The following is a 19,691-nucleotide window of genomic DNA, read 5'->3' as shown; positions in this document are numbered from 1 at the left end:
TACACACACACACACACACACACACTACTGTTCTAACTCCATAATTGTTCCTGATTTTTATTTCTTTCTACATTGTGAAGGAATGCTGAAGGCGTCCAAAAAATGCATTAATCTCCTTTGAACAGTTAATGGTGAGATGTTTCTGCTACTTCTGCTCTGTAAAGACTTTATAACGCCTTTAATCTGAGGTGCTGTTAATTGATCATTTTTCAGGCTGATAACTCTAAATGAACTTCTCGTCTGCGGCAGAGGTAGGTTTTGGTCTCGCCCTCCTGGGACGGCCTTCATGAGAGCCAGTTTCATTATGGTGCTTGACGGACTTTGCAAATGCACTTGATAATACTGTTCTTGCAAATACTATTACAGAGAGGCTGACCTCTGTGTCTTAAAATAACAACTAACTGTTGTTTTTTTTGTCATTACATAATTACCTAATTCCATATGTGTTATTTTATAGTTTTGAAATCCCCAGTATTGTTGTAGAATGTAGAAAATAAATCACAAAAAAAAAAAAAAAAATTGCAAGTGACCCCAAACTTTTTAGCAGTAGTATGCACAATTAAATAATGTTTCAAAAACAGTCTTTCAAATTAAAGTGTGGGGAACTGGTTTTCCTGGACATCAAGAAAATCGGTTTCCCCCTCCCTACTAGCTGTGGAAGTATCAGGGATGTCTGAAATTGCCTCAAACACATGTATACATGGGGCACAGGTAACACATATGCACAAAATGTTTAAAAAACACTGTCTTTCAATTAAAGTATGGGAAACATATTTTCCTGATCATCAGAAAAATTGGTTTTCCTCCTCCTACTGGCTGTGGAAGTATCTGAGATGTCTGAAATTGCCTCAGAGACATGTGTGCTTAGGTAATACAGTGAGATGATGTTTTTTTAAAAACACTATTTTTAACAAGAGACTCCTGGAAATCAATTCACCCAGTTAACATTTGTAATAAACTGCAAGTTTTCATATTTTAGAAAATTTTAAATTAAGAAAAATAACCAATTCAGATACATTATTTAATGTAAAAATGCTATTATAATAAGTGCTGTGCCAATTATGTATGTCTGTTTTATCATGGATATCCATACAGTATATCATGGATTTCAGGATATTATGTTTCCCCATCATATGTGGGTGCTGAGATAGATAGATAGATAGATAGATAGATAGATAGATAGATAGATAAATAGATAGATAGATATGAATAACATGAATAACTATAAGTGTGGTGTCCTATAATCGCTGTACCTGTGTGTTTGATATGTACACCATAGAACTGGATGTTTGAGTGGGTAAAAAAAGAGTATGGTGGTTATTACGAGTACACACTCTACCATTGAGTATAATAAATTACAAAGTATGACCTTAAATATATTTATAATAAATCAGTATCACATCTATCATCACACAGCTGATGTACGTGTAATAACAGTAGTCGTGATGTCAGTACTGGTCCAACAAACCAGTCTTTTGCAGCGGTTTAAAACGTCTGAATTATCTTCAAATATACAAAAAAAGCGAAAAGACACTCGATTATTTTGCATAGGTTATCTGTTTAATTCATAAAGTTCGTAAAAACACTTTAAAATGAGAGAAACCCTGTTAAAATTCTCGTTCGCCTTCTCAGCGTTAGGTAGCGAGTGACGTCATGATTCGAATCTGCGCGCGCGCTACCGGGGAAACTGAATTTCCCGGAATACCGGCAATAAATAATTACACGTGCATCAGCCACTCACTAGTGAGAATGTAGTACCACTCCACACTTTGTAAACATAAACACGCCACTCTATAAGCAGCTAGTCTGCCTTCTCTCCATTCCCAGCTCCTAAAAGAGAAGGACAAATAAATAAAATTTATAATTACAAAAATAACAATTAAAGAAAACCAAAAGACAAATGCAGCTGCAAAGCAACCTCCAAACTTGGAGGACAAATAAAACTGAAGCCAGTGAAATGTTACATTAAAGCTATGGCTGATAACTCCAAGCAAAGCAGCACAAACAAAACAAAACACATGAATAAGCCAGCCCAAGGCAGCAGCACAAGCAAAGCAACGAGCTGCTTAAAAAGGCAAAGCAGAGAAAGAAACAGAAAGGAAAAGAAAAACTAAAATAACCGTCACAAAGACAAAAACGAAAATAAAACAAAACAATCCGCTGAAACAAAACAGCAGTGCTGAAGCTTTTTTATTAATATTTTTTCATTATTCTACTTTTTAATATGATCAAGTTAAAATATCACAATAATGCATTACACACAGTACCCAAAAGAGGCAAGCAAACAATATTTATTGTAATAAATTAAAATTAAAAGTCAGGAACCATTTAAGAGTTAAAAAAAAAACAACATAATTAAATAAGTTGTAGCATTTATTTTTCTTACATAAAAACAATTTACAGTTTATAGCCTGCTATTCTAAAGCTAATGGAGTCAGAAATGTGAACATGATTCGATTCAAATAATCGACTCCAGTTTCCCGAATGACTCATCACCTGTAATGAATCATTTTTCCTAAAGTGAAAGTGTTTCAGCCTCGACTCTATGTCGTGGAAGCGTTAAAAAAGTTGAAATACAATATTTAAAGCAGAAAGAGAGATATTTATGTAACCCAACAGAGACGGGTGACTAAAGGTAAGAGATTTATTTATTACTAATGACTTTATATATGAACATTGCAGATATTTGTAAATAAAACTTGTGTAAAACTCAGATGATGAAATGTGTAATGCGTGTACAGTGTATAGGTACAACCTGAAACAGGTATTGTCGGGTTTTTGCTGTTTCTGTGAAAGTAACAATACTCTACCAGACGACATACTGTAATGTGCTGCACTTCTTACAATAGTTTTAAAAATAAAATATTAGGATGAAAATTATCTGTAATGTAACTCCGGGACAATACTGTACTACGGTATGTAATGTAGTATGTAGTAATGTAATAATTAAATTTTAATTTCAATTAATAAAAAAAAATCTATTTTAAATAAATCTGAAAAATCAATTTTAAATAAATCTGAAAAGTCATATAAAGCAATCTTACAGTGCATTACCTGGACATTATTGAAAGGAAAGCATGCTGTGTACATTAGAAATGATTCACTGGCAACTGTATTCATAGTTTACTGTTTTCCCATAATTTTCCAGCAAATATATAAACTTAAGAAAAGCTTCTTGTTTATGAAATGTACTTATACAGTATAAATTAATATTTCTAAGAGTATTAGGTACAAAATCATGATTTATTAAATAAATAATCAGCGGGTTAATCATTTATGTTTAGTTGCAGTTTGGGTTTTGAGGTGCACTGATTCATTTCAGAGATCATAAGTACTTAATAAAGTTTTTAAGTTTTTCCTATGGAAATCCATAGATAATATTCAATGAAAGTGATTGAAAATGCACTGTCTGTACCACGTTTATCAAGACAAAATACAAAGTTACACATTACTGTTTCTGGAAGGCTGATATTGGAAAGAATTCACTTTTATACAATTGTAATGTAATTTACTGACAGATAATGTCTTCTTTATACAGAAAAGAAAAAGACAAGACTGTTTAATTGTTTTTTTTTCACCATATAGTCAAGTCAAGTCAAGTAGGCTTTTATTGTCATTTCAACCATATACAGTTCAGTACACAGTGAAACGAAACAATGTTCCTCCTGGACCAAGGTGCTACATACATACAAGATAATTTAACAACATAAATTAACAAAACTAACTATCTAACTAAGGCACCTAATTAGCCGCCTAGCTGAGACAAAACAAATTAATACCATAAATTAACATAAATTATCAAAGTACTATAGAAATGACAAAACAAAAAGTTTTTTACTTTAAAAATAAAATAAAAAATGGAAGTGTAAATATGTGAAATATTTTTAAACAGAACTATACATGAAGTGGATTATGGGTAAGTACAGTACAATGCTGTTATTCTACATTTCCTGAATTTCCTGTCTGTCAGGTCACAAATCACAATGCAGCACTGACATAATCTTTAGGTGTGTCGTACCCGCCCTATGCAAATGTCTGCAGTGACGTCCTCACATGACACATCCATGGCAACCAGGGAGGGTTGATTGGTTTAAAGGTTTGTCCCTGTTGGTGAAGTTAAGATTTCCCTGGTGGCGTTTTATGAATTCAGGACACATTTACAAAACAAAAAATGTCTAATAGAAATTAGAACTCTAAAAAATATGAGTGACAGGTTGTGACAACTGGTTCGTAAAACGTAAAAGCTGTGTGCCCTCTGCAAGACAAATAGTCACACATTTTAAAATATATTATACTGTATACCAGCAGGTCACATGACTGTAAATGTTTTACTTCTGTCACAAACTATTAATGAAAATGTTCAAAATCATAATATCCAATGTACTAAATTACTTTTAAAATAATAGCTCACATGGCCTGGAATCATGGCTGGACTGGCCATAGGGCATACCGGGCATTTGCCCGGTGGGCCGATGGTGATTTTCGTCTTTTGTCGGCCGGCCGCCGATGTTTTTTTTTTGTAACGTTATAAACTATTAAAGGTTTGACTGGTTTTCAGTTGACTGGACAACTACAGCCAATGTGATCAGGGAGACAGGTAGGAGGGTACTTGGTGTATCATCAGGTAAGGGGAAAGTGGACAAGGAGACTTGGTGGTGGAATGAGGAAGTCCAGGAGTGTATACAGGGAAAGAGGCTAGCTAAGAAGAAGTGGGACACCGAGAGGACTGAAGAGAGTAGACAGGAGTACAGGGAGATGCAGAGTAAGGTAAAGGTAGAGGTAGAGAGTTTATTAAAGATTATAAACTATTAAAGGTTTGACTGGTTTTCAGTTGACTGGACAACTACAGCCAATGTGATCAGGGAGACAGGTAGGAGGGTACTTGGTGTATCATCAGGTAAGGGGAAAGTGGACAAGGAGACTTGGTGGTGGAATGAGGAAGTCCAGGAGTATATACAGGGAAAGAGGCTAGCTAAGAAGAAGTGGGACACTGAGAGGACTGAAGAGAGTAGACAGGAGTACAGGGAGATGCAGAGTAAGGTAAAGGTAGAGGTGGCAAAGGCCAAACAAAGAGCATATGAGGACTTGTATGCTAGGCTAGACAGTAAGGAGGGAGAGGGGGATCTGTACAGGTTGGCAAGGCAGAGAGATAGAGATGGGAAGGATGTGGAGCAGGTTAGAGTGATTAAAGATAGAGATGGAAATGTACTGACAGATGCCAGGAGGGTGATGGGAAGATGGAAAGAGTACTTTAAGGAGTTGATGAATGAGGAAAACGAAAGAGAACAAAGAGTAGAAGAGGTGACTGTTGTGGAACAGGAAGTAGCAAATATTAGTAAAAGTGAGGTGAGAAGGGCGTTAAAAAGGATGAAGAGTGGAAAGGCTGTTGGTCCAGATGACATACCTGTGGAGGTATGGAAGTGCTTAGGAGAGGTGGCAGTGGAGTTTCTGACAAGTTTGTTTAACAAGATCTTGGAGAGTGAGAGGATTCCAGAGAAATGGAGGAGAAGTGTATTGGTGCCAATTTTTAAGGACAAAGGAGATGTGCAAAGCTGTGGCAATTATAGAGGTATAAAGCTAATGAGCCAGACAATGAAGCTGTGGGAAAGAGTAGTGGAAGCTAGGTTAAGGGCAGAGATAAGCATTTGAGAGCAGCAATATGGTTTTATTCCTAGAAAGAGTACATCAGATGCAGTATTTGCTTTGAGGATGCTGGTGGAGAAGTACAGAGAAGGTAACAGGGAGTTGCATTGTGTCTTTTTAGATTTAGAGAAAGCATATGACAGGGTGCCAAGAGAGGAGCTGTGGTATTGTATGAGGAAGTCTGGAGTGGCAGAGAAGTATGTTAGAGTGGTGCAGGACATGTATGAGAGCTGTAAGACATCAGTAAGATGTGCTGTAGGTGTGACAGAAGAGTTCAAGGTGAAGGTGGGTCTGCATCAAGGATCGGCTCTAAGCCCCTTTTTGTTTGCTCTGGTGATGGACAGGATGACAGATGAGGTAAGACAGGAGTCCCCATGGATTATGATGTTTGCAGATGACATTGTGCTCTGTAGCGAGAGCAGGGAACAGGTGGAGGAAAATTTGGAGAGGTGGAGGTATGCTCTGGAAAGCAGAGGAATGAAGGTTAGCCGCAGCAAGACAGAATACATGTGTATAACTGAGAGGGACCCAGGAGGATCGGTGAGGCTACAGGGAGCAGAGGTAAAGAAGGTGCAGGATTTTAAGCACTTAGGGCCAACGGTCCAGAGCAACGGAGAGTGTTCAAAGGAGGTGAAGAGGCGGGTACAGGCAGGTTGGAATGGGTGGAGAAAAGTGTCAGGTGTGTTGTGCGATAAAAGAGTATCAGCGAGAATGAAAGGAAAGGTGTACAGGACAGTGGTGAGACCAGCAATGCTCTACGGCCTAGAGACAGTGGCGCTGAAGAAAAGACAGGAGGCAGAGTTGGAGGTAGCAGAGCTGAAGATGTTGAGGTATCTTTGTGAGTGACAAGGATGGATAGGATCAAGAATGAGTTTATCAGAGGGACAACCCACGTTAGATGTTTTGGAGATGAAGTCAGAGAGGCCAGATTGAGGTGGTTTGGACATGTTCAGAGGAGAGATAGTGAGTATATCGGTAGAAGGATGCTGAGGTTGGAACTGCCAGGCAGGAGGTCTAGAGGAAGACCAAAGAGGAGATTTATTGATGCAGTGAGAGAGGACATGAAGTTAGTTGGTGTGAGAGAAGAGGATGCAGAGGATAGGGTTAGATGGAGGCAAATGATTCGCTGTGGCGACCCCTGAAAGGGAACAGCCGAAAGACAAAGAAGAAGAAGAAGAAAGGTGGCGGATTGGCCAATTGGTCATGATCGACTCTGGGCCCCCTTGCAACGGCTTAGCAATCACATATCATTGCTGAACAAAAATGGAGAACAAAAAACGCAAAGCAGCAGGAGGAGCCGAAAAAATTAGGGCCAAAAAGAAACTAGCCCTTCAGACAGATGCTGCCAAATGTGCTAAAATATCACAGTTGTTTGGTGGCTATAGTGGAGCTTCCACTTCAGTAAAATTAGCAAGTAATGGAGGCCAGCAGCCGCAGGTTGAAGAGGGAAAGGGGAGGCAGGAGGAGGAGAGACCCGAGGCGGCCGCCGGTCCAAGTGGCAGAACTGAACTTGAGGTAGCCTAAGTAAAACCAAGTAAAACCATAAAAAAGTAGGTGTAGCTTATTTTCGTTGTGCTTGCTAACTTTTTACAGTCAGTTACAATAACTCCTACTGTGTACTAGTTAGCATGATGACAGAGTTTCTATGCTGGTGCTATGATGTTACTGAGAGTGAATTATTGATAAGGTTAGTTAGTATGGGTTGCCAAACGTAAAAAACGTAATCGTCCCGTATTCAGAGAAAATATTACGCGTTACGTATTGAGGTGAAAAGGAACGCGATTTGTCCTGTATTTTAGCTAGAATGAAAAAACAAACAAAAAAAACACACAAAGCTGGAGATATCCCGTGTCTTTACGCTGCGCAGCTGCCTCCTGATGATCAGCTGATCGGTTTATCAGCTGTTTGCTGGAGCCACAGCCATAAAAGCTGCTAGTCATGATCGGTTTGGATATGTGAGAGAGAAACATAAAGGTGAAACCAGGAGATGAACAGGTGATGGAGAAACAGGTTTATCTTTTAGGTGACACGAATGAGTTGAAGGGAAGTTATGAACTGTTTCTGAGAGACAAATAACACCAGGATCATATAAAATATTAAGTCTCTGTAAACCCAGTAAGCTTACCATGTGTGCAGTCTGAAATTATGTCGAAGAAAGATGTTGAATTTATTTAATTATTGTAGAAAAATAATTGATTTCTGTGCACATGTGTTTTGATCTAGCTGGTTGTGGCAGCCCAGGTCTCTGAATGACACTCCAGCGATCGTGATCTCTGTGTTTTGTTGTGTTGTCAGTTCTTGTGCCATGTACTGTGTGTAAAATGGCATCAAAAATTCAATTAAGTGTTATTCTTACTCAACTTTCTTTCTCTGTCTTCTTTCACTTTTTAAAGGTTGTCATGTTTAAAAAAATTTTTGTTCTGCCATGCTGTTTGTTGATGTGGTAAATAAATAGTTTATGAAAATATCACTAAATCTCTAATTTATTAATTTTAATACTCATTAATGATCATGTCTCACCTCTAGTCTTCTCTGTCTTAATTTCAGGTTTCCACCATGTGTTGTAGATAGTTCAGGAGGTTAACTCGACCAAGCAGTCTTTTGTTTTCCGCTAAGTACTGTTTAGAATACCAGAATAGGGAGGATGGTGTAGGTTTAAGTTTATTAGATTGATACATATATACCAACAGGACAGTGTACATCGCTGTCAGAACAGCATTTGTTTTCATTCAAAGGCTTTATGGCTTTGCCAATAATACCTAGTGGGCTGGTCTCTAGTCAAAATGCCCGGGCCGATTTTTTGTCCCAGTCCAGCCCTGCCTGGAATGCTAAGATTTCTATCAAATAATTATAGAAAATACGCCAAATAATACATTTACATTTACATTTAGGCATTTGGCAGACGCTCTTATCCAGAGCGACTTACAAAAAGTGCTTTAATGTTTACAACATTGGATACATACTTACACTGGGTTAACTAGGTTAATAACTAAGTAGTTAAAAAAATAATATTATTCAATAACCTAATTTTATTCACATCAGCAAAACATGTAGTCACACGTTTAAAAAATGTATTAATATACAAATGATAGTTTTATACAGTATATTATTAATTGTGTTTTTGGTTAGCACTGTCGCCTTGCACCTCCAGGGTCCGGGTTTGATCCCGGCCAGGTTCGATTCCCATCTCTGTGTGCATGGAGTTTGTATGTTCTCCCCGTGCTTGGTGGGTTACCTCCGGGTAGTCCGGGTTTCCTCCAACAGTCCAAAGATATGCAGGTTAGGTTAATTGGCGTTCTCAAATTGCCCGCAGTGTTTAAATGAGTGTGTGAATGAGTGTGTATGTATGTGTGCCCTGCAATAGATTGGCACCCTGTCCAGGGTGTACCCTGCCATGTGCCCTAAGCCTGCTGGGATAGGCTCCAGGTCCCTGCGACCCTGAACACAGAATAAAGTGGTATAGAAGATGAATGAGTGAGTGATTGTGTTCTCTGTAGAACATTCAGCTACACATTTTTCAACTGATTTTAAACAAATAGCACTGTGGTCTCACACCACCGGGTCGGACAGGTCAGGTTGCGCCTTATGTGAGTGGAGTTTGAATATATTTTAGTCTAAAGTCATGTGTAAAAGGATAATTGCAATTTCCAAATTGCCCGTAGTGTGAGAGTTAGTGTGTGTGCCCTGTGATGGATTGACACCCTGTCCAGGGTGTACCCTGCCTTGTGACCGGAGTGCCCTGGAATAGGCTCCAGGCCTCGTGACCCTGTAAAGGATAAGTGGTATAGGGAATAAGTGAGTGAGTGAGAGGTCACATGACCTAAAAATTATTGTAATAACATTAAACATTTTCTTACATTTCATATAGAATATACCACTATAAATTAAATTATCACTAACAGTACCAAGTTGTAACTTAACTGACTGACAAGTGTAACATTTTTAAATATTTAGATTTTTTTCAATGTCATTCTTTATCCATTTCAGAATATAGGTTTTATAAAATAGCTGAATTATACAGTAATTCAGTTAGACAGTAGTTAACAGATTAACCATTAAGTCCCAATTTCAGTGCTATTATCCATGGGGTAGTTACTGTACAGTAGGTGCTATAGTTGGATTCTGTTAGCCATCACTCTGGACCAAATGGTGACTACAGCACTAGAGGACTGAATGTAGGGCCTCACAATACTTAACAAAATGTGAATCACGATTTTTCTCCTTATGGGAATTGAGATCACGATTAATTGGGAATTGAGATCAAATAAAAGTTACCTTTTTCTATTTTAATGTAAATAAAATTAAAAGTTGTTAAACATAAATAGAATATTAACTTTAATACATAAAAATAATGAAAAAGTAGCACTAGTGCATTTTGGACACTCAGACAACTACATAACTTCATCACATGTTTTAGTTTATGTTATTATTATTATTATTATTATTATTATTATTAATATTATTATTTCATCAGCAGAAGGTGTGCTCCTCTGTAGCTTTTGCTCTGTTTTTAGAGTAACAGCTCGAAATTAACACGGCAGGTTTAATTATCTAATACTTTATGTTACAGCCCAATTAGAACTGCACATGCCTGTCTATGTTTAGACATTAGTAGTGTATGCACTTTAGTTTTAGTTTTATAACAATAACACAGATGCATAATCAACTTATGCCATGATAAACACAATAACTGAAGAGACACACCTATACGCATGGAGTGGACACATAAAGCATTAAAAGGAATCAAACAGAAACAGGTTGTCAGAATGTAAAAAAATAAATGAGTGATAGATTTGGTGATTGTTTGTGAGGTCAGTCAAAGTGATAATTCAGTTTAGTAACACAGATTTGGCCAAATGTTCTTTAGGGCAAAGTTGTGAAAATGATTGTGTGGAACTTTAACTACACGTTTGTGTTTGTGCTTTCCAGGACTGTGATATTTTAGGACTCTCTGGATACTTTACTAATATTCAAAGATGGAGACTGCTGGTCTTGACACTGATAAACAAAGGTAGAAGTAATGTAAAAGTGTAAATAGTAAAGTGATCACTATTATGGACAGAGTAATAATCACCATAACATTGATTCTGTTGAGTGCAAGTAAAATGTATCTCTCAATAAATTAATAAGTTTAAATAATGTTGTGCAGTAAACTCCAGGGAGAGAGATCAGAATCACCAGCACCCAGCTGTGTCTCCATGAAGAGTGATGCGTCTATGGTTCCTCCTATTCGTTTTAAAGGTGAGGAAGACTCCTCACCTCTACACAGGTAACGTCTCCTCACTGTTAATGTCACTGCTTAAGTCACAGTTAAAGGGAAATTCATCTGGATAAATAGGATGGGAAATTTAATACTAAAACACCATAACTGTTATCTTTAATGAAGCCACTATTGAGTGTCCAAATATATATATTTTTTGTCTTACTTAGATTGTTTTTGGTTAAAAATGTGTTTGTGGTATCTTTAAAATAAATGCCATTTGGTTGGACATGCTGTTTTGTGATGTTGGAAAATTATTATGTTTCTTAATATGGCTTAATTGTCCAAAAACATTTTGCTTGTTGTGTGTTCTGTCATCATACCGTAGCTTAGATTACCGCTCAGCAAAATTAAAAGACTGACAGTACACCAAGCCAAAATAATCTTCTGGAGGTACATCAGTCCCTTACTGAAAATGCCTTAGGCTGGCCAACCGAAAGACAAAAAAGAAGAAAAAGATTACAAAAAAAAAATTCCAAGTTTTGCAAACCATTAACATATGCAATAAACAACATCCTATTAAATGTTCATAGAAAAAACATTTATTTTTCAAAAGCACAAGAACAGATAATCAACAGCGACATCATTACTATACTATTACTCACAAGGGCAGAATGGAGTAATAACACAAATAGGCTGAGGCAGCTTCTACAGAGCAGGATCTCTCTCTGACATTAGATATCTTTTCTGCAGAACAAAACTATCCAGCCCTGGTCTCATTTTAACATACAAACACTGTCTATGACTTTTCAAGTAGGCGTCGCTATTTCATAGCAACATTACAAAAAGTCCTCTACAGGAGCACACTACTTTAAATAGTTAATGTCAAAAATATAAAATGCCTTGAAGCACACATCAACCGCCCCAAGTAGTGTGCATTGCTCCAGAGCCGGTCCCACCAGAATGACGAATGCCTGAGAGCAGCGCTGGTCATTATCTCCCAACGTCAGGATGTACAGTAGGGGTACGGCCTTGACACTTCAGCCTGATGGAGATATTCAACCATGTTGGTTCCAACTTTAGAAAGAATGAAAATAAAAGAAAGTAAAAAATGTTGTTGAATAGCAAAGATTAAACTGAATAAGACTATCAATTTAGTGTGTAATAGGATTGATACTAAATAAAAACTGACAAAGCTGTCCATTAAGATAGGGTATAGGTAACCTGAAACAAAAACATGGAGACAGCTACTACCGACAGTAAAATAAAACAGCAAAATAAGCATGGCTTTAAGGATAAGTCAGACTAGTTAATGTGGTTGCTAACACTAGCAACCTAACTAAATGCCTGCGTCATGCTAGCACTACAGTTAACAGTTTAACGTTCATTCATCACTTCACCATCTTCGTCACCCTGAAAACATTCTACAGAGAAAGATAAAAAGCTCAGACATCTTATCCGTTTATTTCACACACAGGTGGGGTTCTGTGGCTAACTATAGCAGCTATTGTCAGCTAAATTATCACCTCAGACCAGCCTGAAAGTTTGAGTGTAACCTTAACACGGTAACAGTAATAAATGTTACATATAGTGATAATTTTTCAGTCATATGTGACTTAGGTGAGTGAACATGTGTATACAGACATTGTATTTAACGTCATTTTCCCTTAAATGAACCGTCATCAGCGGTGTGTGAGCTAAAGAGAGACACGAAGCTCTGACTGACAGCCGCTGAATCCACCGGTAAACTTTGGGGGCAGGGCCAATCAAACTTCAACCCAGCAGCTGGGTTACACAAAAACTACCCAACTCTCTGTAAATAACCCAGAAGAATGACCCAACAGAGGAAACCCAGCGCTTGGGTACAAAAAAACAACCCAGCGTTTTTTAGTGTGTACAAGTTAATGCAGGTAGACTAATGCAACTTAAGCACTCAGCCAATAAATCTCCTGTGCTGATGAATATAAATAAAAAACGTCCATTATCAAAGCTCTGACATCTGCAGGACATGACTTAAATGCCTTTAAAAACAGCCGAAAAGTTTCGAACAAGAAAACTCCTAACTAAATTGATAACTTTTGTAGCCCACATCTTTGTTCATTTGTTCATTTTATGCTTCTAAATAAGATTAGCAATAACTCCCAGTCATCACAATGTACGTTAGCTTTATTTGGTAAAGAAAATATACATTGTTGGGGTTATGTGTTTTTTTGTTGTTATCAGGTGTAGGGTTTCAGCTTTTTGTCAGAGGTGAATCAAATCTTTAAGGATACGGGTTGATTTTATTAAACTGATTAAACTTATAACCTGCACTTCATCTTCAATGCGTCCAGCATCTAGCTCAAATCAGTGTATTTTACCTATTTTTTTTATCCCATGGCCAACAATGATAATACAAAATCTGATATTTATCAATTATGAGCATGGTAATGTAATATTCGCGGTGCTCTGGAATGTTTTTCTGAGGATTTCTTTGCTGCAAGACTGGTATTTTGGCCTAAGGTTTTGTTGAGAGCTCTTGGAGAGCGGACGACTCGGTCGCTTGGTTGTGCAGAGGCAAAAGGACGATGGCGAAGAGCTGGAGTGCCGAAAGTTCAAAGAGCTCTAAAGAGCCCGAAGAGTCTCAGTGAGAAGTACGAAAGCAAAAGAGCTCAAAGAGCTCAGACCTTGGGGTTTTGACTCCGTTCAGTCAGTACGTCCCATGGGTGTTTGTCCCAATCAGATGTGGTTGAGGGGCTTAGCCATACCCCACACGATTACCTGTTTTTCATGCATACATTAACCCAATGTTTGGTCTGACATACCTCGTATACTCATATAATGTACAGAAAGGGGTTATACAGTACATGTTGATTACACTTGAATTGCAGGCCCTATGTATCTTTCAGGTTGGCTAATATAAATTGCGTTAATGAAAGTCATCTTGTTAGTCTCAAACAGTGGAACCCTGGATTGTATGTCACTTGGTCTGCGAGCATTTCGCAAGACAAACACAATTTAAAAATACATTTTAAGTTGTTAAATGAGTTTACATTATTTCTTATGAAAAAATTCACTTTAATATGCAAGTATTTTAGTATACAAGCATGCTTACAGGACAAATAATGTTTGCAATCCAAGGTTTAACTATACTTTGAAATAAAAAATAAAAAAAATGGTCCTGGTAAGTTTTTTAACTTTAACAGTTTATACTGTACTGTATACATTACACAGTACACACACGCACACACGCACACACACACACACACAGGGCTTAGTCTTATCAAATGTTCAAGCTCTTAATTATAATGGTTTCTAGAAACCATTATAATTAAGAAATGTTTTCTGAACATACATCAGTAATCTTTTCAGAAGATCTGAGCTGTGTTACTGTATATCACTTACTTGTGATGTTTTTTTTGAGACATTAAAAAAAATGACATAACCCATTTTGCATTACAATGAGAAATTCTGCAGTTTTCGATCAACTAATATAGATATAGTTTACAAATTGTTTTTCTGAGAGGTTAAATATAATCTTGTGACTTAAATACCAATAAAGAGTGTAAAAAGTCAATTTAAATTTTATCACAAAGCATTTCGGATCTAGACAGATAATACTCCGAGGCACCCACTGAACTACATAAAAAAAAAAAAAAAATCTAAATATTATATCACTAGAGTTAGTACCGATCATTTAAACCTTTAATGTCATCAGTAATATTATTATTTCAGGTTGAAGCCCACGTACATGTCTGTCTGTCTGTACAGCAGAGCTCTCTGTCTAACTTATTAATACAAGGAAATAAAATTTTGTAAGGTTGAGTATCTTACGCCTTGTTTATGCTAAGGGGTACCTCTTTTATCGTTAGCCAAATACACTCCCTGTTTAAAGTAGATTATTAAATCTGACACACGACTGTTCATAACATCAGTTATACTCAACATTTTTATTTTAGCACATAACATTCTCAGTTTGCGGAATTTATACGCCCTCACCTTGGACTTCTGCGGATCTGTTTGCTCTAAGGACCAGTGTTTTATCTCATAGAGGCATTCCATATCGCTGCATGAATTAGAACAACGATGATATTGACATTGTGATATGGACCAGGAAAGTACAGAGGGAGGAGACAGTGGTTAAGGTCCTTCTTTGACAAAAAATGTTTAATAAAAAAAATAAAAAATCTTTGCGTCCAGGACAAATATTTCATTAGTTTGAACTAGGACTAGTGAATTTATCTGCCCCTGCAGAAAGAAAGTTTTACTTGATAATTGGAATTGCAGAAGTTTCATATTGGCTGAACTTTGGAATGTATTTTTGGACAGAATGAGGGTTTAACAGAAATGTATGCCTGGTTAGTTACATTAAACTTACTCTCTGGTTAACAAAATTCATAGGGACCATGCAGAGCAGGAAAATCTATAATGTTTATAAAGACATATTTTAATCTACTTATATGCACTTATGCACCTCATGCATTCTAATTCGGATTTATTACTACTTTGAAAACACCCAAACTATGCCTTTCAGCCCCATATTTAGAATATTGTGGAAATTATCAACTACACTTTTGTTCACAGTGTTCAACAGAAGGCAGGAGATACATTAACAAAGAACACTGTCACAGATACAGGGTAAGTGTGATTAAATAATAGAAAACATACAGTAGAATATATTTTAGCAGTGATAAACAGTCAGAAAAATAAGACCTTTAAGATTAATTATTGGACCCCATGTCTCACCACATTCTACTTCACCATCTCACAGACACGACCCAGAATCTGCTGCTGTAAATGAATTCCAGATAAAGTTCAAATTAAATCTAATGAATAAGTTTAAATTCTTGAATGAAGTGATAATAAATCTGGGAACCCAAACACTCCTGAATGAGATCTACACAAAGCTCTACATCACAGAGGGAGACAGTGGAGATGTCAATAAAGAACATGAGGTGAGACAGATCGAAGCAGCGTCCAGGAGAACAACAAAAGAGGAAACACCAATTAAATGCAATGATATCTTTAAGCCCTTATCTGAACAAGACGAACCCATCAGAACTGTGCTGACAAAGGGAGTCGCTGGCATCGGAAAAACTGTCTCTGTGCAGAAGTTCATTGTGGACTGGGCTGAAGGGAAATCAAATCAGGACGTCCACCTCATATTTCCACTTCCTTTCAGAGAGCTGAATTTGATAAAGGACCAGAAACTGAGTCTGATGGAGCTCCTTCATGTCTTTTTTAAAGAAATAAAAGAAACCGAAATGTCCAACAGAAAGGTTCTGTTAATTTTTGATGGATTGGACGAGTGTCGTTTTCCTCTAGATTTCCAGAACACAGTGAGAGTGTGTGATGTAACTGAATCAGCATCAGTGCCTGTGCTGCTGATAAACCTGATCAAAGGGAATCTGCTTCCCTCTGCTCTCATCTGGATCACCTCCCGACCTGCAGCAGCTGATCAAATCCCCTCTGAGTGTGTCCATCGAGTCACAGAGGTACGAGGGTTCAATGAAGCACAGAAGGAGGAGTATTTCAGGAAGAGGATCAGTGATCAGAGCCTGGCCAATAACATCATCACACACCTGAAGTCATTAAGAAGCCTCTACATCATGTGTCACATCCCAGTCTTCTGCTGGATTTCAGCCGCTGTTCTAGAGAGAATGTTGGGTGAAGCAGAGAGTGGAGAGATCCCCAAGACTCTGACTCAAATGTACACACATTTCCTCATCATTCAGATAAACATCATAAGAGAGAAGTACTCAAAGGGGCAGGAGAGTAATAAAAAAAGGCTTCTTAAACTGGGAAAACTGGCTTTTGAGCAGCTGGAGAAAGGGAACCTGATCTTCTATGAGGAAGACCTGAGAGAGTGTGGCATTGATGTGAGAGAAGCAGCAGTGTACTCAGGTGTGTGTACGCAGATCTTCAGAGAGGAGTTTGGGCTTCACCAGAGTAAAGTGTACTCCTTTGTCCATCTGAGCATTCAGGAACACCTCGCAGCTCTGTATGTGCACCAGATGTTCAGGATAGACAATAAAAATGTTCTTAAAAAGAGTCAAGCTTCAAAACAGAAGAAGGAAGAAATGACAGTTTTACACAAATGTGCTGTAGATGAAGCTTTAAAAAGTCAGACTGGACATCTGGATCTTTTCCTTCGCTTTCTTCTGGGTCTCTCACTGGAGTCCAGTCAGAAACTCTTACAGGTCTTAGTAAATCAGACAGGAAGTGGCTCCCAGAGCACAGAGGAAACAGTTCAGTACATTAAGATGAGGATCAGTGAAGAGCGTTCTACAGAGAAATCCATCAATCTGTTCCACTGTCTGAATGAACTGGGTGATAATTCTCTAGAGGAGGAAATCCAACGCTACCTGAAATCTGGAAGACAAAATAAACTCTCTTCATCACAGTGGTCTGCTCTCGTGTTTGTGTTACTGACATCAGCACAGGAGCTGGAAGAGTTTGACCTGAGTAAATATATCAGTGAAGATAAGATAACAGATGATGTTCTTCTAAAGTTGATGCCTGTGATTGCAGAATCCAGAAAAGCAATGTAAGTAAAGCTGAATATAACTGTTCTACTGTTACAGTGTTAGAGAGAGAGAAACTGAAAACATTTCCACTAATTTTTAGTGTGGGATGCTTTGACCTCTCCATGATTCAGGGTGGAGTTATTGCAAATAAATAAGAAATAAACTATATATTTAATAAGCACAAAATCATTTTTGAAGTAAATAGACAAACAAATGAGCTTGCTTGTGATCCAAATCCTCTGTGAATTGGGCATGTCTGTAACTTGTAAAGTAAAAATCCCATGTCTGTGATTTGGCCAGGATTTGGTTGAGTCATATATATATATTTTTCAATGTTTTTATTTAGTGTGCACCTTTTTCTGTGAATAATGGGGGCTGCATTAAAATGCTTTAAAGTATTTGCAAGGAGGCAGATGGGGTGGGGGGGGGGGGGGGGGCAGGGGTAATTTCTAAATCACATTAGATATTAGATGCCCAGATAATATTAATCCCATGTGAATAGTGTATAAGACGAAAGGTTATGTAGTAGATATGTGGGAGCCAAATTATTTCATTTGAGGAGAAAAACACTAATGTTATGTCTCACTATTTGAAAATAATTTAAAAAGTTATGTGGTTTATGTTGGAAATTATGTTGCATTGGTTTAGCAATTACAAAGTTGAGATGGCACCATCATGTGGCGCTCTCTTAATGTGCACTTACAAATGCAATTTGGAATTTGACATAGTATCAACAAGTGCCAGAATTGTACAAAATCTCTTGTGTACCTTCAGGGCCAGGTGATCATGGGGATATACAGTTTACTTCCTGCTCACACTCATTTGGGTGATACACAAAGTGATAGCTTTAGTTGTCTGTGTGTGTGCTTCTCTTTTGTATATTTGTTTAAACTTAGAGGCATTACACATACTGTATAGAAATAAACCACCCTGGAGATTCACAGCAGATGTAATAATTGTTAAAATGACATTTTAGCTGTAGTGTCTCTTTGAGCTTATTGTCTAACTGGTGTTTTTACTTTTAAAAATGTATTAAATAAGATGGTTCAGTGAAAGATTTGCTCATTTGTTTGATTAGTTGCTCTAACTCTATTTTATTATGTATTATTTTATTTCCTTTAGTATCAGGTGTGATAAAATTGGAGTGAAAATTTGTTCAGCTCTGGGCTCAACACTCAACTCAGAAACCTCCAATCTGAGAGAACTGCACCTGACTGTAAAAACACTGAATCTGTTCTACACTACACTAGGAGACTCAGGAGTAAAGACTTTCTCTGCTGTACTGGAGAATCCTTACAGTAAAGTGGCAAGTCTACGGTAGGATAATTATTTTAAAGTCACAGAAACTATTGGTGTTGTCTCATAAGGATTTTGGTGCTGTAGCTACTACTGGGATAGTCATAGCACCCCTCTGTACTCTGTACTCCAACCAGGGACTGTGGAGGCCAGTGGTGACTTGTATTTATTAGCCTAATCTTAGTATTTTGACTGTGGGAGTACCCAGTGGAAACCCACAAAGCATGAGGAGAACATGCAAACTTCATGCACACAGACCCGAGGCAGAAATCGAACCCGGACCCTTGAGGTCAAGGTGTTAACAACAGTGCTAACCACTACGCCACCGTATTGCCATGGTTTGTTTAAACATTTTTTATTAAATGAGTGAAACTAAAATCATTAATAAACTTATTTTACACCAAAATAATAATAATAATAATAAAAAAACATTTATGGTCTTATGCTGATGGGTTTATTGGAAGCCAGTAGGTTTTTCAGAGGCTAATCTTTTGACCTTTCTCTCATGTCTTGTTAGCCAGTGCGCAATTTTTCTAAATTAGATTTTCCTGCTCTGTTGCCTGTTGTATTTCATTCATTGGTGGTTAAGGAAGAAACTGTGACTCCTCATCGCTGTCTCTATGTGATGCTCATTTACATACAATTACGCCTGTGGGACTGTTTCTTATGAGCTTAATATGTTACCTGGTATTTAACACAGAACACATTAACCCAGTACCTGGTATGTAACTACAGCTGCCAACTTTAGAGAAAGGCTTGGAATGAGATTCTGGAAACATGGGCAGTGGTTCACGCACACAACATCCCCACATACAGTGCAAACGCTAACCGTGCATCTTAAGCTGCATTGCAAGTTCTGTATATTTTAATGTTTCAGTTTAGTGTTGCAGTTTGCACAAATAAATTTTATAAAATTATTTACCCAAACAAAAACAATTAAATATGGCCTACCTTAGGATAAAAAAAAAAATGTACCCACCCCTCTGGCACCAACCCTGACACGTACACATTAAAAGCGGGTGTATACAGTGTTGCTATTTGCCTAA

General features: G+C 37.5%; 1 protein-coding gene across 1 annotated transcript in view; it reads left to right on the top strand.

Moving 5' to 3' along the window:
* The first annotated feature begins 10,841 nt into the window (after nucleotides 1–10,841).
* The window catches only part of LOC128534125 (NLR family CARD domain-containing protein 3-like), a 72,289-nt gene continuing 63,439 nt past the window's right edge, over nucleotides 10,842–19,691 (top strand). Inside the window, exon 1 of the mRNA XM_053508424.1 lies at nucleotides 10,842–10,912. Within this exon, the coding sequence (XP_053364399.1) occupies nucleotides 10,842–10,912 (71 nt within the window). The remainder of the gene's footprint in view (nucleotides 10,913–19,691) is intronic.

This window comes from Clarias gariepinus, chromosome 12, assembly GCF_024256425.1.
Source record: "Clarias gariepinus isolate MV-2021 ecotype Netherlands chromosome 12, CGAR_prim_01v2, whole genome shotgun sequence".
NCBI classification, from domain to species: domain Eukaryota; kingdom Metazoa; phylum Chordata; class Actinopteri; order Siluriformes; family Clariidae; genus Clarias; species Clarias gariepinus.
The sequence above is the reverse complement of the archived record's forward strand: the minus strand, read 5'-3'. Positions and strand labels throughout refer to the sequence as shown.